The 24,621-nt window shown below is 34.6% G+C and overlaps 1 protein-coding gene, 1 long non-coding RNA gene and 1 pseudogene across 3 annotated transcripts; all 3 read left to right on the top strand.

Moving 5' to 3' along the window:
- The first annotated feature begins 6,423 nt into the window (after positions 1-6,423).
- Positions 6,424-7,862, top strand: LOC104786414 (uncharacterized). Of its 2 annotated transcripts, none has more exons than XR_015556631.1 (3): positions 6,424-6,961; positions 7,181-7,235; positions 7,598-7,862. It is a non-coding gene; the product is annotated as an uncharacterized LOC104786414 (long non-coding RNA). The 2 variants fall into 2 exon arrangements; XR_767488.3 differs by having other exon boundaries at positions 6,458-6,961; positions 7,058-7,235.
- Positions 7,863-13,854: 5,992 nt separating this feature from the next.
- Positions 13,855-16,603, top strand: LOC147943504 (uncharacterized). The gene is made up of 2 exons (XM_087452794.1): positions 13,855-15,299; positions 15,672-16,603. Exons 1-2 carry the CDS (start codon positions 13,987-13,989, stop codon positions 16,600-16,602), a joined length of 2,244 nt encoding a protein of 747 aa, XP_087308920.1. The 5' UTR covers positions 13,855-13,986; the 3' UTR covers position 16,603.
- A 4,251-nt stretch (positions 16,604-20,854) lies between these two features.
- LOC109132981 (uncharacterized) lies at positions 20,855-21,298 on the top strand (annotated as a pseudogene).
- The last annotated feature ends 3,323 nt before the right edge of the window (positions 21,299-24,621 follow it).

Here is a 24,621-nt window from a genome sequence, read left to right as displayed (position 1 = left end):
ATGAGTTGTTGGATCAGTTGAGGGTTGCTACTTGGTTCTCTAAGGTAGATCTGGCGTCGGGTTATCATCAGATACCGATAGATGAGGCAGATGTGAGAAAGACGGCTTTCAGGATGAGGTATGGGCATTATGAGTTCGTGGAGATGCCTTTTTGGGTTGACTAACGTACCAACAGTGTTTATGAGATTGATGAACAGTGTGTTTCAGGAGTTTCTGGACGTGTCTGTCATCATTTTCGTCGATGAGATCGTGGTATATTCTAAGAGTCCTAAGGAGTATGCAGTGAATTTGAGGGCAGTTCTGGAGAAGCTGCGGAAGCAGAAGTTGTTTGCTAAGTTGAGCAAGTGTAGTTTTTGGCAGCGTGAGATGGGTTCTTTGGGTCACATTGTTTCTGCAGAGTGAGTTTCTGTAGATCTGGAGAAGATTCAGGCTATCAGACATTAGTCTAGACTATAGAATGTCACTGAGATCAGGAGTTTCCTTGGTTTGACAGGTTACTACACTACCAGGAGATGAAGTCTCTGGTAGGAGAGATCAGTGTGTTGAGCTTATGTGCGGTTTCTCGAGAACCATTGGGTTAGGAGGCGGCTTATGGAGCGGATCGTCTGAGCAGGGTGTGGTTGGCTCAGGAGAAGGATTTGGGGCTGGTGAATGTCTCTAAGGATATTGATTCAGAGTATCAGGTCTCAGCTAATAGTACTATCTTGGTGCACGGTCGGATTTGTGTGCCCAAGGATGAGGATCTCAGATAGGAGATCTTGAGGGAGACTCATGCCAGCATGTTTTCTATTCATACAGGAGCGACTAAGATGTACCGTGATCTCAAGAGGTACTATCATTAGGTCGGGATGAAGAAGGTTGTAGCTAGTTGGGTCGCGAGGTGCGATGTGTGTCAGCTGGTGAAGGCTGAGCATCAGGTTCCAAGCGGATTACTAAAGAGTCTATCAATTCCAGAGTGGAAGTGGGATATGATCACGATGGATTTTGTAGTAGGATTGCCAGTATCACGGACCTTTGATGCTATCTGGGTCATTGTGGACCGGTTGACTAAGTCAGCACATTTTCTGGCCATTAAGAAGACTGTTGGAGCAGCGGTCTTAGCTAAGAAGTATGTGAGGGAGATAGTCAGATTGCATGGGGTGCTGACGAGCATTGTGTCTGATAGGGATTCTAAGTTCACTTTGGTGTTCTGGAAGGCATTTCAGGCAGAGATGGGCACTACGGTGCATATGAGTACAGCTTATCATCTCCAGACAGATGGACAGTCTGAGAGGACAATCCAGACGCTGGAGGATTTGCTGAGGATGTGTGTGTTGGATTGGATGGCCACTGGGCGGATCACCTGAACCTGGTAGAGTTTGCTTACAACAACAGTTATCAGGCGAGTATTAAGATGACTCCTTATGAGGCTTTGTATAGGAGACCATGTCCTACACTGTTATGCTGGACCTAGGTGGGGGAAAGGAGCATGTTTGGTGCTAGTTTTGTTCAGGAGACCTCAAAGAAGATTCAGGTTCTCAAGCTGAACATGAAGGAGGCTCAGGATAGGCAGAGAAGTTATGCTGATAGGAGGAGGAGAGATCTTGAGTTTCAGGTAGGAGACAGAGTGTACCTCAAGATGGCCATGTTGCGGGGTCCGAACAGGTCATTGTCAGAGAATAATTTGAGTCTGAGGTATATGGGTCCATTCAGAGTGATTGAGCGGGTTGGACCAGTGGCATATAGACTGGAGTTACCCGAGGTTATGTGTGCATTCCATAATGTTTTCCATGTGTCTATGTTGCAGAAGTGTCTCCGTGAGGGTGAGCGGGTGTTGGCTAAGATTCCTGAGGATCTTCAGCCTAACATCACAGTGGAGGCGAGACCAGTGAGGGTTCTCGAGAGGAGGATCAAGGAACTTTGGAAGAAGAAGATTCCTTTGATGAGAGTCCTGTGGGACTGTGATGGTGTTGAGGAGCAGACTTGGGAGCCTGAGGCGAAGATGAAGGCAAGGTTTAAGAAGTGGTATGAGAAGCAAGCCGCGACTTAAACTTATCTAGCTAGGTCCCATCTGTAATCCGTGGCTGGAGCGGGATGAGGTGGTGCTCGGGGTACAAAGTTAACGTGAGGCGGGATTTTTGGAGGAAAGTTTCCTGAAATAGAAGTTTCCAAAAGTAGAAAGTTTCCAAAAATGGAAAGTGCTAAATATGGAAAGTTTTACGGGAGTTGGAATTTGTCCATTTTAGCGGTGGAGAGCCTTGGAGGGGCTTGTGTAGCCTTAGTGGCGGACTTTTGAGTCAGTGTGCCCGTGTGTGGCAGTATTCTTTTGTTATTGTGTGGCCTTTGTGGCAGTATTCTTTTGTTATTGTGTGGCCTTTGTGGCAGGCTGTTTAGCCAGAGTGCCTGGTTAGGCGGTCCTTCGGGATAGACGGTCCTTCCGGATAGATGGTCCTTCGGGACAGACGGTCCTTCGGGACAGATGGTCCTTCGGGACAGACGGTCCTTCCAGACTGATGGTCCTTCGGGACAGACGGTCCTTCGGGACAGATGGTCTTTCGGGACAGATGGCTTTGGTGGCGGTCCTCTTTAGGACATTTTGTTTGGCCTTGGTGGCGGTCCTCTTTAGGACATTTGTTTGGCCTTGGTGGCGGTCCTCTTTAGGACATTTTGTTTGGCCTTGGTGGCGGTCCTCTTTAGGACATTTTGTTTGGCCTTTGTGGCGGCCCTTGTGGCATGTATATGATCCTTGTGTGGTCATGAGGTATTCCAGTGAGGGGATATGTGGTTGGTAGGACATTGAGATGTTTTACGCGAGCCATGGGAAGGAAACCTGGATAGGGATAGGATTCAGACGTGTTCAGAATCGTTTGCTTGCGACTCTTTGGGGACCTTGGTTCTCCTAGTACTGCCATACTTGGAGACTTTGTGACTTGGGAGTATGGTTGGTATATCGACTTCGGATGACGATCCGGAGGCGCGCTGTAGGGTGACGACCCAAGAGACGAGTTTGGATTTTTCCTTATATATATTATGGCATACGGGTTTAGGCCCGATAAGGAGCCAACATTTGGCATGCAGACTTAGGTCTGATGAGGAGCCAATAAAAACTCAAGGTTTAGGCCTATGAGTAAAGGAAAGTCCAAAAAGTCAAGAGAAAATGACGCCTGGAGCGTGAGTCTATCGCCTAGAGGTGACCTTCTGTAGATCAGTCGCAGGAGTGCGGGCTGTGGAGACGGTTGCACGGGAGTCCTTGACTGATGGTTGTTCGAGATTCGAGGACGAATCTATGTTGGTGGGGGAGAATTGTAACATCCGTGTTCCGGGAATAGAGTTTGGGTTATGTTGAGTAAACCAAAAGAGTGGATTTTAATTAATTTTGGTTTAATTAAATTCTGGTTTAATCTAATTAAACCAAAAATCCCTAATCTCTTTCTCAACTCACGCCTCCTCTCGACATTTTCATCTAAGAGAAGGAGAGAAAGAGACATAACTCTTGGTTATTGAGTGTAAAGGAGAAAGAGAAGGAGATCAAGCTTTTTCCTTAGTGTTAAGAGAGAAACAGAACTGTCAGGGTTTGGGAGAAAGAGGATTCGACTGGTCAAATCGTTTTGTAGCTAAGAGATTTTCGTACACTCGCCTTTTTACAGAAGTGAATTTGGGTTAATATTCTAGAAGATATTGGTAGTTTCGTGGGGCGTTTCTTCTCATTCGCGGATTGAGACCAGCGGATGTTACGGGGACGATTTCGGTTTCATCTGTAATCTGATCGTGCTGAAATTTTGTGGACAGCTTCTGGACGTATATACCTTGCGTTTCACCGGAGGGATTAGAAAATTAACGGTTAGTTTTGATTTCGTGGTTTCACTTGTGAGGTTGTTCTTTTCTGTTTTTCTGGCAGTTTGTTTTCAATATTTGTTTGTTGTTGTGATTGGTTGTAGGAACAAATTTGGTTGTTCTTGGATATTGGAAAGCCTCTCATTTGGTTGTATTTAGTTTTGTGAATCACTTGTTAAGGTAAGTGCAGGACCATGGCTTATCTAAGCTGGAGATTTCTCTAATCTGCTTGTTTATGTGTTGTTTGGCTTGTTGATTGTTGATTGTTGATTGATGATTGTTGGTTGATGGTTAGAGATGTCTCTATTGCTTGTGTGTATAGCCCAGTAGATGGGAGGATTGCCTTACTGAGTGTTTATTAAATACTCATTCATTGCAATATGTGTTTGTGGTGAAGGTAAAGGCAAAGTGTGACCGTGGAATCAGGGCGATGAAGAGGAGGATGTTCTAGTGGTTTGTTTGGTTGTCTGACTTCTGTTAGGTTGCTAGAGTGGAGTCCTAGAATGTTGTTTAGGATTGCTGGTTCTTTGGATGTTGTTTGGATCATTAGTTTATAATTGGAATTAATATTGGCTATTTATATTTATTGGATATTGGTAATGTTTTCCGCTGATGATTGTGATTGTGGTTAGGTGGCTAGTGGGTATGGGACCACTAGTTGTAGTATATTATTATATTATATTATATATTTATTATTTATGATTAAAAAAAAAGGTCGGTCTTTTCACGTAGGAACCGGGACTCGATCCCGGGTGTGATGGTGCCTTCTACAAATGGACTTACTTCCTGCCACTGCACTAAGGTCACTTCATGATCTAACCAAATTTATGTATGTATATTTTGTATGAATAAACACAAGTAACTATCTATTAACAATACTGCAATTGATTATCCACTTATCATTGAACAAATGTTCAACGACAAATGGATACTGTATAATCTAAAAAATCATAAAAATATAGCAATATGTATCTTAAAATGTAAAAAATATATAATCATAACATATTTTATATAAATAAATAGACAATTTGTTTTATGATAACCATTTAAAGTGTTAAAAAAAAAAAAAAAAAAAAAAGAGAGAAAAGAATGGAAGAAAGAGGAGAGGGGCAAAATTGTCCAAAATGTGTGTGTATCCTTACAAAAAACTTGTAAAAGTATAGGGAGTGTGTAAAGTGGGTTTTTGTGAAACAACTCAACACCAAAGTGGGTTTTGGTGTCATTTTCCCAGAAAAAATACAGCACATATATATATATATATATATATATGAAACAACCGACCCATTTTTTTATACATATCATAATTAAGCGCCCCATAATACTTAACTAATGACTGACCCGCACATACGTGCGGGGTTAATTATAAAAGTTGAATTTGTTTCATGTTTGCATTATATTACATATGTTTATAAATGTATTTTTAAAACACATTATTAAATTCATATTCAGAATTCGTACCAGTTAAGTACAGAACATTACATGAAAAAAAAACAAATAGTAATAGAAAGGTGATATGACTATTTCGGGACATAAAATCCATTTGTCCCATATATGAAATGTTTTTCCATTTCATAACTGTGGTTTTAATACCCATTTGAGATTATATATTTTAGTCTAACAAATAAAAAAATATGTAAGAGATTTGGACTTGCATTTAGTTTGCTTTCATCAAATTTTAATATGTGGGAAATAACAATCGCTTTAGATTGACAAGATAACGAAGCAAGATCGAGTGTGAACCGGATTAGTGATAAGACAAATTAATTTCTATAAAACTCATGAACTATCAAACTGGATTAAGAAAACAACCCAGAACACATTAGAACTTCTTGAACCGGATGACCTAAATATAGTTGTCAAGCGGGTCAAACTCGTCCACTATGATTAGTCTGCAACGGATTAAAATAAAAATTATTTTTTTGGTATTATTTCATATGTTATATAACACTTATACTATTTTAATTTTGGATGAAAATATAGTTTTTTCTTACAATCCATTTGATACCATAAATTTTATTTTTATTTTATTTTATGATTTTGTAGTATTTATTTATCATTTTTACGGTTTTTTATAAGAATGTCAGTGTAAATGGAGGTTAAATTAGGAAGAACTATAATTACGTGTTTCTCTGTGAAAATTAATAGTATTTATTATTGAATTTATGTTGGTTTAATTAGTAATACCTATAAATTATGTGTGTTTTAATTGTATTTTTATTAAGCTCAGCTTTGCTAAAAGATATATATTTATAAAATAAATCTAATAAGTTATATTTTATTTGAATTGAATTTTTCTAATAAATTTTCTAAATTGAAAATATGACTATTTTTTTAATATATAATTTTCTAAATTGAAAATATGACTATTTTGTTTAATATATAATTTTCGATGTAATGTAAATTTGTCACAAGTTATAATGAAATGCCAAAAAAATGGTTTATTATGTTTTTTTTTGTAAGAAATAATAATATAGATTAATATTTGAATAGATAAAGATGGTTAAAAGGGGTTTGGCCGGTTCTTATCTTTGTTCGTTGTCGATCGTCTTTATACCAATTGCCGGTTGTTGTTTCTTTACCGGTGGAGTCTAGTTCCTTCCGGTTTATTTTATAACTTTTGTACTTTGTTTTGCTTTTGCCAAATAATCTCATCGGATCTATGGTTAGTGATGACGCTTTATCATACGCGTTACAGTGGTTCTTCTCAGCCTATGTCCTTTGAGTTTTTTTTCTTAGATCTGAGTCGGTTCTTGTCTCTTAAAGATGGGTTTTACCGGATCGGTTTCTTATCAACTCGGTTTGCAGAATCGTTTCAAAGAGATTTCGATATTTTGTTGAAGATGGAAGTTTCTTCTGTTGCTTATCTCAATGCCTTAAGTTGTTACCTTTAAATTGGAGCTTCAATGTGTTCAATTCGGTGGTAAACACAAGAGTCATCGCACGATTTCCTCTCGGCGAGGATTTCTCACCGGAATCGGCGCTCAACGGCTAAAGTTCTCGCCAGAAATCTTTTGATTACTCATCAGTGATAGCGAAATTATGAAGGTCGATATCAATTAAAGACAAATCTCGGCGTGAACGACAGATGCAATTATCTCATGGAGACCCGATAACAACTTATCGGACATGAATCAATTTGATCGCATAGGTAAGAGAATTTTATCGTTATTTGTTTTTAGTAATTATCGATTCTTTTCATCAAATCGAATTTTTATTTGCGAATAAGAGTTTGATATGAAAATAGACTTCAATGTTGCATCTCTCAAATGATATTTTTAAATCTCCTCATCGATCTCCAATCTCGCCTTCTCCAATCTTCTCCAATACTACTGGATTGCTCGGTAAATTTCGCCATCGCCCATTCAAGTGTTACGGTAGAGATTTCAGTCCCAGCGAGCATCATTGCCTTCACAACAAATCAGGTATAGAGATCTTACCATCATGAGGCCTTTGATGATAAGGTAGTGTAATACCCAAACTTTTAGTCAAAAGTTAATAATGTGGTGTATGTAAAAACTATGAACATGTTGCATTTGCAAAATCTCCTTCAAAACGTCTTCTCAACATATTTTCTTGGTGCCTGTTTTGCTGATAATCAAATAGGAGTAGTCAGTTGTCCCGTGGTGCACCATATAAAGTATCCTTAGCCGAAATAGTATCATCATAGATGTTGTAATGTTAAACAAAAGAAAAGAGATTATACATTACTTTAATATCAGGTGCATTAAAATAAGATATAAAGTCTATTTTTTCTCACCACTTTTACTTTCTGACGTATATGCAGAGAAGAGTTGATGAAGGCTTCAAAGAGTGTGGAATTGTTCTCCTCTACTTTGGGGTAAGATTGTTATGTTTCATTAAACCCTACAAAAAGCAGATTCAAGAGAAACAAAACCACATAAAATTTGACTGCGATACTTGAGAAATCTGACTGTTAGAACTGCTAGATAATACGCGTTGAAAAAAAAAAAGATGTATAAGACGCAAATTCTTCACATTTTGACAATTTTCATTTTTGTCACAGAAACAAAATTCAGGCTTCTTCATTATAGGTTGAGAGATCTGTTTTTATTTTTTTACGTCACATCCATTCACTTAAGAATTAAGATGCAAATGGTAGGGTTTTATAGTGGGTTTAGAAGTCCATAGGGATAGAGATGAGTAATTAGTAGAGAAATTTTCGGTGAGCAAGTTTAAAATAAATATCTAAAATATGGAATGTAATTAAAAATTGGGAATATGCCATAGATAAGTGTAAGGTGCAGTAATTAGCGGCAAAATTATATACTTTGAAGGTTTTAACAATAAAAATCGAAGTAATTATAGATTCCCTTTCATGAAATTGACATTATGGTTTTCCTTATCTATATAAATTATAGTTGCGAATGTTTGCTTAGTTTCTATTACATATATTCTCGAGATTTTTTATATATTACAGATTAATAACTGTTTTCCTTATCTACACTCTCATTTTCGGTTGAAATTAATGATTGATTGCAGAGGTAAGATATTCTTGTTTCTGTTAAAAATCAAAATGTAGCAGAAAAGATTTTAGCATTGAAGATCAAGATAATTTAGAAACATTATACCTGACTCATGATTCCGGGTAGATATGGCAGGTACTGTATCAGTATTACAGAATTTATTATGACTAGGTTAACACCCGCGTTACGCTGCGGGATATTTTTTTTTTATTATATATGAATTCAATTCATAACAAAAAAAAAACTTAAAAACTAATCTTATCTAGTTTAAAATCATGCTTGGTTACAAATGCTTTCTTCTAAAAAAGCAAGAGGATTAGACGATTAGTGATTCAAAATCATTTTCTACATGCTTTCATTGGGATCATGGGTTGGAAGTCCAACAGTAAATCAAAACAACCTCACAAAAAAGTAGAGAATCACAAAATCAGTTCCCATAGTGATATGTTAATTAAACTTAAATATTCAATAAAATACTTATCCTAATTATTTATTTAATTCTTGTATTGGTCAACTATTTATTAATTTCATAATTTGTATATATTTCATATTTATAAATGTTTACTTGTGTAAAGCTAAACTAGGGATTGGACCCGCACATACGTGCGGAGTTAAGTTTTTAAAAAACTAAGTTTACAATTAGGTTTAGACTATTTTACATACATGCGGAGGTACATTTGTAAACGTATTACTTAAAAATATTGATATAAATGCGGGGTTTTAGTAATATTTTGGATCTAGTTTCGGACCCGTATGTACGTGCGGGGTTATAATTGCATAATATTTTTTTGAAATTGGAAATTTTTCATTAAACCTCTACTCAGACCTGCATGATTGCTATTTATAAGAAAAAAGTTAAGATATAATTTAGTAAGCGATATTACATTTATATTATTCTAAACTAATCCAAATATTTCCAACAGTTTGTTTAGGAGTTTTAAGTCAAATTTGGATTCGGTTTATGTTTCATTTATTTTACGTATTTAACCTAGATGTATATATTTGGGACGGGATACTCGTCTTGTCTTGTATACGTAAAAAATTTTCATCTCATAACAATCTCTTTTAAATAATTACATTTTCGACTATATTTATTATTATAGATTTAGATACCCATATTCCCGGTTTATAAATTTTAATTTTATTAAATCAATGGAAATTATTCAGAGAAATAAAATAATTATGTAGAATTCTCCAAATATTTATAAAAAAATACTCAAAATTCTCAAATGGATCCTTATATGTCCTATAGTCAAACTATTATCCAAATTACTGAAAATTTGAGAAAAGGAATATATACCTACCAAAAATTTTAGATTATGTACTGTTATCTCAAAAGTCAAGAACTCTTTGTTTTTTCTTTTAGATTATATGTCGTTAATGTTTTACTTAATATTAATACTAAAAAGTTGAAAAAATAAAATAAAATTCTCTTTTTAAAAATTTAATATAATTTTGATAATTATGTTATATGTGTATATATGTTACAAATTATTTTAAGATTTGAATAATATATATGTATCTGAACACAAATCTCTGATTATTAGTTATTTACATCATTCTCAGTTATATTCATGTTCCCGTTTCAATAATTACATATTTTGATGGGTATTTGAAATGATTATATATTAATCTTTTTTTTTCTTTCATCGTATTAAAGATTAATCAATTTAGTATTTCAATACTAAATATTACTCTCTCTAGAGTTTTTTTTCTTGTTTCACATAGACGGTCACTTTACATTTCCAATGTGATTTTAACATCAAATTTTCTAATTTTCTAATCAATTTTTTTTTTGGAAACTTAATTAAAATTTAAATCACAGATTATTATTTTTAATGCAATATTTTATATTATTATTTAAATATCTTTAAAATATATAAATAGCATCTACAAAAAAAATTGAAGATGTATATTAATAGCATTCCATGAAATGGAACACGATCGATCCACCGAGTTTCCCGTGAATTCTCCATGAATCGATGACTCTTACTATCCTGCGCCATTGTAAAATATAAGATTTGATCAAAATCAAATTGTACATCTTTTGGCTATATGTTTGATCGATGAGCCATGGATGATAGCTCTAAATTGTAATGTTATTGAAGATTAATATTGCTTATGCTGAAGTGATTAAACCGATGATTTCCTTTGATATCTGTGGAACATAATTTTATTAGAATTTGTGACAAATAAAAAAAAACTTATTAGAATTGGTCTACGTAGAATAGTGAATATATTACTAAAAACCAAACATGAACCATAAAATAGTGTGATATATATACCCTTAGTTCTTGCCATGACCACAATTGCTTGTACAGCTCGTGTCTTGACAACTACAAAGAAGAATTACATTAAAGTCAAATCGCAAAATTAAAGTTATAAATAATGAGAGCAAGAAAATAATTGTGTGAAGATGAAATCAAAGTCGATCCTCATTCCTTCCATGTTTTTTTCTTCTATTCAATATGTAGCTAATCGTTAATATTTTTATATATCAATACCAAATCGTTAATATTTTAAATATTAAAAGTATTGTACATTATAATCAATAGATTGGTTCAATGAAATTGGGCTGAAGAGATCATCTTTCATCTGAAAGATCAAAAATCAATTTATAACACTTAAACATATGAGGGAGAGAGTACACATAACGTAACAACTATTATTAGATCATAAGAATCATCGTATAAGAAGAAATAAAAATTCGGACTCGAGACCACGACGATTCAGGTATGCTCTGGTGTGGTCTGTATGACTACACATAAACATTAGTCAACATTAGTCATTATTAACAAATAAATACAAATGAAAAATATAATAATTATACAGAAAAAATGAACAATACAATTATAGAGAAACTTTTTTTTAGAATGCTATAGTAATAGACTAATAGTAAAGAAAATCGTTGAATTGTTTGATGAATAGTGAATATTCATTCGACTACTATATTTATAGTAGAATTTAGATGGTTAGAATTTTTGAGATAATGCATTGCATTCAAATCACAAAATATTTTTGAGATAATGACGAATTTAAAATCCAAAGTTTATTTGCAAAATATGCTATATTTGAAAGTACTAAATATTTTATTTAGATTATATTTGGCAAATATCATAACTATTTGAAATTTTTTGGTAACAATCAACTTTTTTTTTTGCTTCAATCTAATACTAACCATAAATTAGTTAGTATGATTTTTTTTTTTTCAAATTCGTATCATTTAGTTATGGAAGTTTTTGAAAATCAAAAATAAATTATGATTTGTTTTAATTTTTTTATTGAATTATAGTATTAAATTGGATTGTTATTTTTGGTAATATCTATCAACTGTTACCATTAGTTTAGGAATTTTTTTTTTAATTATGTAAGTAAGTGGGTTTGTTTGGCAACATGGATATATATTATGTTTTTGTCTTTTTTTTATCCCTAAGTGTGCTCCCCAATTAATAGTATAGATATATAATAGCTTAATAATATAAAATTCTCTCACATATCACTAATTATTTTTTGTAATAAATATATGTGAGTTTTAGAACACATATTTGTTATACTATATGGATCAAAATAGAATTAAGTTATAACTATATGTTTCTTTAAACCTCTTTGGATTCATTAAATTTTAATAAAAACATCATTCATGATTTTTTATAAATTTTATGATAATATACATTAGTAATTAAAGCTAATTTGTTAGTAATTAAAGCTATTAAAAATTAAGGTAAGATGTTGATTATGTTTTATGCACATAATCATATTGTATGAATAAATTTATGAATATAAAATTAATTTAAAAATTAGATTAAAAACGTAATGTGCCTACTCCCTTTCTCTTGACTTTGGATTAGGACGATATTAGTTTTTAAAATATTTTGGCAAAATCACTAATGTAAGACTTACACATTCTAAATTTAAACAAAAATAATTATGATACAGCCTTCGTTTTTTTTTATTTTAATTAAACAATCGTAAGTCACATGGACAAACAACATTATTGTGACTTTTGTCAAACGAACCAATAAATACCAAATGAATTAACCAACCAAGATTATTATCTGGACGCAAACAACAAACCGAGACATGCAATTTTGATTACTGGTTCCTCATTCCAGAGAATCCCAAAATTGTCCTCCTCTTTCTCCTCCTATGTACCAAAAAAAATAATTGTCTTCATATTCTTTTGTATTTGTTTCTTAGATCAATCAAATAATAAGGCTTTGAAGATTGTTTTTCCCAGCATGAGTAGGTAGGTATAGAGTCAATTCTTCTTTTGTCATCATATGATTCGTTGATACGTTTGGACAATTTTGAAATCAGAACATGAAATGAATATAAGAGTTTTAATTGCTGATTGCAGGGGCAAGTTCCTACATAAGTAACAAATCAATTTTGAAAAAAAAAAAGTTTTGCAATGCTCTAACATTAGAATGATGTTTATGACACAATTCCTACCTCATCCAAAGAAGAATCATCCTCCTATAGTCCTACTCAGAAGAAGAGCCATCCTCTAGCGTAGATGAAGGTTCCTTTGCAAGGTTTTTCTTAGTCTAAAAAACAAATTAATGGGACAAGATGAGTATAAACAGAACACTGCACAATGTAAACTCAAGTTAACTAAATTTGTCACACTGCTCACTACAAGTTAACTAAATCTTGTTTCGTATCTCTGTTACCTAACAAACAAATTAAAAACAGAACATGGTGTTGAGAACCTAGTTCTTGAGAAGGCATAAACAAAAAAAAAAGACAACTCATTATAACACTCGTTCATCACAATACAACACACTCTTTCAATAAACAACTAACCCCCAAATCGTCCTCCAAGCAGAAAAAAAACAAAAACTAATGAGCCAAAATCATGCATCCAAGAATAACTGGGAAAAACATGATCATATGTCTAATTGGGAAGCTTAGTTGACGGATTGATAATAGTAAATGCACATTACATACGAAATCTTCTCTTTCAAGCATCTTTCAGTGGAGGAGTTAAACCATGTATGTGTTTAACTATATTAGGTGCGGGATCACCGGAGTCCCTAACCATGATCATATATGTGTAACAACTCAAAGTATTCATATTACTTTTTAGTCAAAATTTACAGATTCTGGTGGTGTTGACTAAAATTTATATATTACCTCGGATCTCCTTCAAATTTAAGTTTCAAACACATAGCTTATAATAAAAAAAAAAAAACCATCTCAAATTCACAGCCTAGAAATTTTTCTTAATCCTCAAAATTGAGAGACATAAAAGAATAGAATTATGTTAACTGCAGTGCCGTGCTTATAGGCAAGAGGAAAGGGCAATTGCCCTCAGCCACCAAAATTTAAAAATTTGTTAGGCCACATTTTTTTCCTATTTAGGCTTTATGTATATTTATATTCATAAGATAAATGTCTATGTAAAAGTGGGTTTTTTTTAGAAGCCCATAACAATATTTATAAATCTAATATATAAGGAAATTTTTACACTTGTTTTATACTCTAAATTAATATAATAATAATACTAATGGAAGATAATTAAGAATAAAAAGAACTATTTGTAGGGTTTAAGAATTGTGAACACTTGTCAATTGATAACCTATTCACCGTGCCGTCTACTCGTTTCACAAACTTTTTTTGCTGTACTTTCATTATTCATAAGAGTTTTTGTGTTCTTTAGTTCTTGTTGGCGTTGTCTTTCGCAGGTATGTTTGATTTTTTTTTTCTGTTTTCAACTCTGTTTCTCAAGTCTGATTTCGTTGGACATCTAACTATGTTTTATTATAAATTTCAGAAGATGCCTCCGGTACCAACAAGAAGACACACCCCAGGATGGGACAAAACAATAAAGAAAAGAAAAGAGGATGAGTTCATAAAGACTCAACAGAATTCTATGCTAAAGTTTGTGAAAAGAACTAAAATTGGTGGTGATAAATCTGGTGGAAACGAGCATGTTAATACTTCTGTTGATGGTGGGTCTGATGATAATGTGGCTGATCAGCTAGATGGTGAGAATTTGAACGAGGTAGAAGATGAGAATTTGAATGAGCAACAAGATGAGAATGTGGATACGAAAGCACAAGAGGATGAGAACATAGATGCAGGAGGTGATTTTAAGGAATCTCATGGAATTCCTGATATTTGTGATCCAGCTAATTGGGGGAAAATTGATCAGCAATGGATAGATATTATGGTTAAAAAAGGACCTGGACCAAGACAGGAAATTCACTACCACTTTCCTAGAGAAGAGATTGGGGGTAGACATTTTTCTCATTCATATTATACAAGAGAGCTCAGTAACGGAGAAAAACAAGATAGGCGTTGGCTTGTGTATTCAAAAACATTAAACAAAGTTTTTTGTTTTTGTTGCAAGTTATTCAGTAAAGAAAGCTTTCCTACTCAATTGGCCTCTACAGGATTAAAGAATTGGAAACACATTTCGGAAAGACTTAAAACGCATGAAACTAGTCATGGTCATGTGTCGTGTATGAGTCAGTGGGTGGAGCTAGATTTGAGGTTTCAGAAAAAGCAAACTGTTGATAAACATATGCAAGATGAGATTCATAAAGAGATGGGTCATTGGAAAGATGTGTTGCTGAGAATCTTTTCATTAGTAAAAACTCTTGCTAAACAAAATTTAGCTTTTCGTGGAAGTAACGAAAAGATAGGAGAAGACGGCAGTGGAAACTTTTTAAGTTTTATTGAGATGATTGCTGATTGGGATCCGGTTATGAGAGAACATCTTCGGCGTTATAAAGATGGTGAATCTCGTTATCATTATCTCAGTAACAAGATTCAAAATGAGGTGATATCAATGTTAGGTGATGAGATCAAAGGTATGATCATCAAGAAGATTAAATTGGCAAAATACTTCTCAGTTATTCTTGATTGTACTCCAGATGTTAGTCACCATGAACAAATGACTCTCATCATTCGATGTGTTGATATTTCAGCAAATTCAACCAAGGTAGAAGAATTTTTTCTGACTTTTTTGAAAGTAGATGACACATCAGGAGAAGGGCTTTTTCATGAGATACAGGATGTGTTAGTTGCTCTTGATTAAAATATAGATGATTTCAGAGGACAAGGATATGATAATGGATCAAATATGAAAGGAAAGCATAAAGGAGTGCAAAAAAGATTTCTTGATGTCAATCCACGTGCGTTTTATACACCTACAAAAGCGATATCTTTTTTTGGGATAATTCAGCGTATTTATCGTTTGTTTTCTTCTTCAACTAAGCGATGGAAAATACTTGAAGATATGGTGGGAGGGCTGACAGTTAAAGCTTTATCTCAAATTCGTTGGGAGAGTCATGTTGCATGCGTCAAGGCAGTAAGATTTCAAGCTCCAAAAATAAGGGATGCCTTAATTTATATAGCAGAAACTAGTGTTGATCCAGAAGCACAAAGTGATGCTGAGTCTCTTGCCATAAGTGAAACACATGGGATTGGAAGTTATGAATTCTTGTTGTCTATGGTTATTTGGTACAATCTTTTAGTTGTTGTTAACACGGTAAGCAAAAATTTACAGTCTGAAGACATGGATATTGATTCTGCTATTGCTCAACTAAAAGGACTAGTCTCTTATTTTCAAAAGTATAGAGATACAGGCTTTGAAGAAGCGAAATCTGAAGCTAGAAAAGTGGCTGAAGCTATGGAGATTGAAGCTGTTTTCCCCACTAAAGCAAAACGTGTCATAACAAGAAAAAAACATTTTGATGAAGATCCGGAGAATGTTGATGGTTCTGTGAATTTATCACCAGAAGAAAGCTTTAGAATTTATTACTTCATCAAAGTCATGGATCAAGCTCTATGTTCTCTTGAGGAGAGATTTAAACAATTTCAGAAGTATGAACAAACATTTGGATTTTTGTTTGATTTGAGGAAACTGCAAACGGCAAGTGATGATAGCTTGTTGGCATCTTGTACCAATCTTGAAGCTTCTCTAAAGCATGGCAATCATTCAGATGTTGATGGGAATGATTTATTTTACGAACTGAAAGTTCTAAAAGAGGTTTTACCAAAAGACTACAAGAGACCTATCGAAGTGTTAGATTTTCTGAAAACAATGGAAGGTTGTTATCCTAATTCTTGGATCGCTTATCAGATATTGTTAACGGTTCCAGTATCTGTTGCCACTGCAGAAAGAAGTTTTTCAAAGTTGAAGTTGATAAAATCTTACCTTCGATCAACTATGTCACAAGAAAGATTAAATTCTTTGGCTATCATATCTATAGAGAGAGAATTGGTTCGAGAGCTTGATTATGTGAGTTTGGTGAATGATTTTTTAGGAAAAAAGGATAGAAAAATTGTGGCTTAGAATTTTTTTTCTTTTCTTCACCGTTGTTGTCGTTAAATTTTTTTTTTTTTTGATATTTCTAATAATAAAAGCCACATTTTTCTTATCCGCCCTAAGCCACAATTCGTCTTAGCACGGCACTGGTTAACTGGAAACGAAAAGTAGAAGGATCATAGTTTAGTCCAGACTAAAGCAAGCCAAAACAAAACAAAAAAATAATGCATAAGACACAGACTAAACAGAACAATCAAGAGCTAGAAGATGACCGATGAGTTAGAGTCTCGAACTTCGGTATTACAGCGACGAATAAAAGAAATCAATCAATTGATTAAGCGGTCTCGTTTTCGATTTGCTTTGTCCACTTAAAAGAAAAAAAAGCTGATGTGTATTAATGTTATAATGTGATAGGGTAGAGAATTTTATTCAGGTGTCAACACATGCTTCAAAGTTGAGGCTGAGGTGTCATACTCTGGAGAGAAACAACTTCTTTTTTTATTGTATTGATTAATTAAAATATTCTTTCTTTCTAATTATTTTTTGAATTTGCTTATAGGTTTGGTAAGAAACACTGTTTGGATACTCATTTTATATATCCAAGATCCGAATTGGGTATCCCCAAACACTTAGATCCGCGAGTTTGGTTATAATATGTTTACCTCTTTGCCCTCAAATATTTTTGTCCATGTTCTTTTCTTTTTTATTTTGTAAGGGCATTGTATGGTATATTGGTTTTATTGTTTTTTTTTTATCCCTAAGTGTTTATCCCTTTTAATAGTATAGATTAAACCCACCAAACCACAAATCATCATTAAACCAACAACAACCAATATGCACAGCGGAATACTTAATTAAACCCACCAAACCACAAATAATCATTAAACCAATAACAACCAATATGCACAGCGGAATACTTAATTAAACCCACCAAACCACAAATCATCATTAAACCAACAACAACCAATATGCACAGCGGAAACATACCAACAATATAACATTCCTAATTTTTCTAACCAACAACCTACCATGCTACTAAACCAAGTTCCAACCGTAATAAAAATAACCAAGACTGACAACACATAACCGAGACCTTAGATCATCCTCTTCCTCATCGCATAATTCTACGCCACATACCTACACACCAAAAACAACAATTGAGATGCGTAAGTATATCACAAATACTTAGTGAGGCAATCCTCCCATCTATTGGGCTATACACACAAACATCTGAGAAACCGACGTTTAACAAACAACAAACAAACACAAACAAATTTGGAAAACAAGTATCAGCCACCTGATGAAAAGGTTGGTGTCGACCGACAGTGGCCCTTGGTGTCGATCGATACCGACTCCGCAGACACGTTTTGCTCGAAGCCGAAAGTCGAAGAACCGTTTTCCATCCCTTCCAAATCGTCCGAAACTCACCAAAAACTCATGGGAACCACAACCCAACCAAAAACATACAAGAAAACACCACAAACAGCCATAAATCAAGAAAAACAAAAAAAAAGTCAGGCTTAGATCAGGAATGGCATCTCCTCTGCTTTTGCTCTTGGCCATCCATTTTCTATCCGACGATGGAGGTGTAGGAGGGAAGATGATGTCGTTTATACCTCTGAATGAAAGAGAGACTTTGTATAGAGCCGGAGAAACGCCATGGGGAGCGGCCTTCATGTTTGTCTTTCTCTTCTTCATGGTTTCTCATCAATCTCAGTTTCAAGAACGTTGGTTTCCTCTTCGATGAAAAAAACGACAACGTTTTTGGTTGGTCTAGCTAGTAGTAGTATTCGTGACTTCCGCTTTGGGTCTAGTATAATATGGATTCGATGTTTGCTAATTGATTTTTTTCCTTCAGTTCAATAATTCCACACTAGGTACTAATCCAGATTAAACCGTGAGTTGGACATTTTATTTGAATTAAATTTGAAATAAAATTTTTTGTTAATTTCTTATTCATTAATATCAATTCATTTAACCTACTTACAATGAGATTATTTGTAACGCCCCGACCGCCACCTATAAGTGAGTTCCATGTCCAATCTCAGTTCATGAGCCCACCTTTTTAAATAGACCTCACGTCCTCTCACTAGGCATGTGAGCCTATCTCTATATCACTCCGAAAGATTTTAAAAACTTGTTACCATCTTTACAAAACACCATATGATCTTTCCTTGTGTTTTGTCCTCACTTGCACAGTTCCGACAGTCACTTCTGGAAAGGTCACCCATCATGATACTACTCCAGCTCAAGTATGCTTAATTCTGGAGTTTTGACTAAAAAGATAAGTACACTTTAGTGACATAGGTGGCCAAATCAATTCTTTAAACCTCTCCGCATGTCCCTGAAACCGAGGTGTAAAAATTCACCCTCACTAACAGATCCCAACGTTCTCGTTGCACACCAAGACCGTCACCCTCGACGGTGTGTGCCCACTTAACTCCACACTTGTCTGGGTTTGCCTCTGATACCACTTGGAATGTTCCGACCGCCACCTTTTAGTGGATCACATGTCCAATCCCAGTCCATGGACCCATCTTCCTTAATGGGTCTCACGTCCTTTCACTAGGCTCATGAGTCTATTTATATCCGATAGCCAGTTTGCTACGTCCAAAATGTTTTAAAGATTTGTTACAATCCTTACAAATCACCAAATGATCTTTTCCTGTGTTTTGTCCTCACTCACACAATTCCGACAGTCACTTCCCGGAAGGTCACCCATCCTGAGACTACTCCAACATAAACACGCTTAATTATGGAGTTTCTTAGGATATTTGACCGAAAAGATAAGTGCAATTTGGTGACATAGGTGGCCAAATCAATTTTTTTAAACCTCTTCACAAACCAGGGTGTCACAGTATTGTTGCAGAAATTATTGGCGAAAAAATTTGTATAAAATCGGATAATATCTGTAGAAATTATAGTTGTTTAACCAAATTAATATTTCTAAATATCTTTTTTTTAATACACTAATTTTTTATCTATTCTGGTTAAATTCTCTTAATTATCCTTAATGATTTTATTTTTTACTATTTCTATTGACATTCCAATATAAATTTTTATACTTTTAATGTTATTTTTATAAGTGTAATTTTCAATAAATATAGTAGGATTATGTAATTTTTTAATCACTCTTCCCATGGTATTTTATCATATATTATGACGAGAGCAAAGATTACTATATGATTTTGTATCTGCACCAGTGAAGTATAATATTTGTTTATTTGCCAATTATACCATTTTATGTAATCTTTTAATTTCTTGTCTAATGGTAATAAAATAACGATGTTATGACGAGAGCAAAATATAATTACTATAGTAAGTTTTTGGTATATATATGCACGAAAATAACTATGGCCAGGGAGGTATGTAAAGTTTTATATATGTTCATTACTTCATTTGGGGTAATCTTTATGTTGCGCAAGTGCTAAACTGGTCAAAATTATCCTTGTGAGGAACAGTATATCATCTCGACCCAAACTGAGGATCGAACCGAGGGACAAAGGTTCTAGCTAGTCCACAATTCATGAGTTGGTGTTCAATCATCGATCACGTACTTAAAATATTACTTTTCATGTTATGGGTTGTAGAAAAATATGGCGTGTCCTTCCATTCAACCGGATAAGGTCTAAGTAACAGTATTATGTCCATGTCCGTTACTTCCACGTCTCTACCTCTGGTCAAATACGCAAGGCGCTCTCCATCTCTAAAATACAATGAATCTTTCAGCATCAACTTAAAATCTTCAATCTCAAAGCTCATCTTCAAATCTTGACACAACCTCCAAGAAAGGAAAAAAAAAACATTTTTGTTACCACTATTAGGGATACAATATCCCACACTGGAAGTTGAGTAGGATCTTAAGTGGTATATATAAGATATGGGTCTCTCCACTCATAGCCAATTGGTTTTGAGTTAGAAGCCTATAGTAAAACCTAAATTTAATATGGTATCAGAGCCCGGTCCGCATATACTCAACCCAATCCACAATCGGCCTAGTCCAATAGTTGGCCCGTCGATTCATGCCCGAACATACCGAGATTGATGCCTAAAGAAGCCATCATCTCGAGGGGGCGTATTAGGGATACAATATCCCACATTGGAAGTTGAGTAGAATCTTAAGTGGTATATATACGATATGGGCCTCTCCATTCATAGCCAATTGGTTTTGAGTTGGAAGCCCATAGTAAAGCCCGAATTTAATAACCACGACCACCCATAATTAACTGTTTTGTCTTATCAAAACTCTTCTAATAAGTATTTCTATCTATTACAACAAATGGATGGAGGCTTATGAACGATGTTAATGAAGGTGGCCTTATTTGCTCTGGTTCAAGCTTTGGTGTATCTCATCCTCTCGAAATCGTCCAATGTTTTCTCTAGATCGAATTCATTGAAAAGGGCTTACAGTTTCCGGCCTATGAGGTCTGTCAGCATCCGCCGAATTCTGACGGCACTTCAAGATATGCCTGCTGGCAAAGAGATGTCTCCTTCTTCTTCTTCATCTCTTACTTCTCCTTCGGAAGATGATGGGGCAGCAACGACACCATCTTAAGGATTTTTATACAGCATTGTTTGATTAATTTTTTCATCTTCTTTTAGATTGTTTCCTTAAATGGATGTAAGATTGATTAGTCCTCTATCTCTGTGTACATATGTATGATTGGTGTAGATGTTGAATATAATTAGGCCGTACAATACTGTGTACAATTCAAAAGATTTACTCCAGTATTTGATTAGTAATTTAATTTTTAATTAAACCAAAAAAATGTTTTGTCTATTCGATGTTTTATTTGAATGTGGTGAAATATTTAAATCACTAAACTAGTAGACATGGAAGGAAGTTATAGCAATTCAATTCAATATAGTTTTCAAACAGTGAATTTTAAGATGATGCTCATAGAGAAAAGTATACAAAGGCATATTAGAAGAAAAGAAATAGAAGATTTCATCTTGTAAAAGAAAAAACATTGCTTTAAACATTTGGAACATGAAAGATGGAGTCAGGGTCATTTAGGACACCGGTATTATGTTTTTTTTCATTAGACTTTCCAACGCTCAAATATAAAATGTTCCATGAGCTTTTATCTTGTGATCGATTTCAGAGATTCTTCTCTTTTTTGGGCGGATAAAAACCAGAATTTATATATACACATAAGTAGTGATGTTAATATGGGCTATGTGCCCGCGGGCCTAAATAGGTACAATATAAAAATTTAAGCTTGTTACCCGTTTAAATACACTATAAAATTAAACAGGGTCTAAATGGGTAGATCCGTTTAAACCCACGGGTGTAATGGGGCTTGATCTAAACTAAACAGGTAGCCGTTAAAAGAAATGATAACTTTATTTTATCAAAACACTCTCATTTATGACTAGGGTTTTCAAAACATCTGTCTTCTCCGAATCTCTTGCTGCAACTGCCTCTGAACTTCAACGCCTTCTCCTCTAATAAACTCACCAACACTCTGCTTCAGCCTCGGAGCCTCTTTGTCTCTTCCTCCATTATCGCCGTTTTGATTCTTAAAGTTTGGCACATAGCCACCGTAGGGATACAATTAGGAGGCTGTGTGAAAGTGAGTTGGCTGGTGATGCTGGTGGCTGGTGAAGAAAAAAAGGAGGTGATCGACGGTGTAAAGTTTACAAACTAGCTCCGGCTAATCACTAGGTTTTTTAGTTTACTCTTTGTTAATCTAATTAATTTTTTACAAAAATCAATTTAATCAATTAATTAAAGATAAAGTTAAATACCAAATATATTGTGAATTTGACTAAAAAAGATTACAAGGAATTAATGAGATAAGGTAAGAATTTTATTTTTTTAACAAAACAAAGTAAGAGATTTTAAAACAGTTATTAGTATTAAAAGAAAAAATTGCTTGCTTGTGGAAAAAAAATGCTTAAACGGGCCTTACGGGTTAGTGTAAGTTTTACTGGTTTAAAAGGATTTGGGTTCAAACGGGTTCAGGTTTAAATGGGTATAAAACGTTTCTGCTAAACGGGTAAGGGCTTAAACAGGCAGGATTTACATGGGCCGGGTCCGCCCATATTAATATCACTACACATAAGTTAATAAGTAAAAGAAAAAGTTTTAGGTACATGGAATTTCATTATAAATTTTTGGTTGAAAATTTTTATAATATAAATAAAATATTATATATATATATATTTATATGTTACTTGTGGATATGGTTTTAAATATAACTAGATTTTAATCTGTGATACAAGGACAATAATTTTTTTAATAATTATTAAGAAAATATGTATGTTGTGATTTTTGTGTTTTATTTTATTATCTTTCGATTAATATTTAGATTTTATAATTTTAGATAGATTGCATCTTCTGTTTTTCGTACCGATTAGGATTGGCTTAACATCTCTTGTTACCTTATTTAATATGAAAGATAACTCCAAGGTTGGTTGTCCAAACCAGAGGGTAAAAGTTTACAAAAAAAATTTCAGAAACTAAAGGTCTCGAAGAACGAATAAGACAATCCAGATGTCAAGGATTTAATTATGTAAATCCTACAAAAAGATGTTATTTTGCCAAATGTACTTCTGATTAAGAATATGAAGATATGATAAATATTGATAAACATATTTTAATACTATCTATATTATAAATTTTAATTATAAAATGAAAGGACCGACTTTTTTTTTATAAATAATAAATAATATATATATAATAACTACAACTAGTGGTCTCATATCCACTAGCCACCTAACCACATTCACAATCAACAGCGGAATAACAAAACCAATATCCAATAATAATCCAATAATAATCCAATAACAATCCAATATCATAGCATAAGCAATATCCAAATACCAAACAACAAGAAACATGAAACCAGCAACCTAGCAATGTTTCTAATGACTCAACTCTAGCAACCTAGCAATGCCAGACAACATCCAATCGAGTCCCTAGAACTCTTCATTGCCTTGATTCCACAATCACACTTTGCCATTACCTGCACCACAAACACAAATTGAGATGCATGAGTATTTGATAAACACTCAGTGAGGCAATCCTCCCATCTACTGAGCTATACACACAAGCAATAAGATCTCTACATGCCACAATCAACAATCAATAAAACAAACCAGGCAATACACAAAGCATGCAACATCCGTCGTAGCTGAAAGAAGGGTGTCGACCGACACCAGATGGTTTTGATCAACACTGACAATCTGGTGTCGACCGACAGCATACTGGTGTCGACCGACACCTTGCCCTTCACTCCCGAAAACCCTAGTTTGTGTCGACCGACACCTCCACATGGTGTCGATCGACACTCGCCAAAGTCTCGAGCCGTCCTCTCGTTGGTGTTGACCGACACCCCAACTGGTGTCGACCGACACCGATGCCGAGCAGCGAATTTCTTTGATCAAAAACTCTGAATCTCGCCTCCAATCTTCTCCAATCCATTTCATGCATTCCCAGAAGCCAAACCCAGCCAAAGCAGCGACGAAATACCATAGAGAACTCAAAGAAACAACCACATAAGCACCAAATCACATAAAAACTAGAGATCTTAGCTTAGATAAGCCATGGTCATGCACTCACCTCCTTGCAGGAAGATTCAGACAAATAGCAACGAATCCAACCTTCCTAGCAAGCTTCTAGATCCTTCCTAGCTTCCAATCTCTCAAGAACAGCCAATAATCTCACCAAAAATCACCAAAAAGCTCAAGAACACATTTTTTCCTCTTTTTCTCTCAAAAGCGTTAAACGGCGACAAAAGAACTTCCCAAAACCCTTCTGGTCGACAAAACACTTAAATATCTCGGTTTAGTGATTTTCCCTAAACCAAACCGGTCCAAATCATAATAAAATCGAACTGGTCGAACCAAAAAACAATGGTGTCGACAGACACCCCCTTGGTGTCGATCGACACCCTCGTCCAAAACGCAGAATTCTGATCGCGGGTGTTACAATTCTCCCCCACCAATCTAGATTCATCCTCGAATCTCGGTCAACCATCAGCCAAGGACTCCCGTGCAACCGTCTCCACGGTCCGCACTCCTCCGACCGATCTACAGAAG

This window comes from Camelina sativa, chromosome 5 (assembly GCF_030686135.1).
Source record: "Camelina sativa cultivar CO46 ecotype springtype chromosome 5, ASM3068613v1".
NCBI lineage: Eukaryota > Viridiplantae > Streptophyta > Magnoliopsida > Brassicales > Brassicaceae > Camelina > Camelina sativa.
This window is presented reverse-complemented; position numbering and strand designations above follow the sequence as displayed.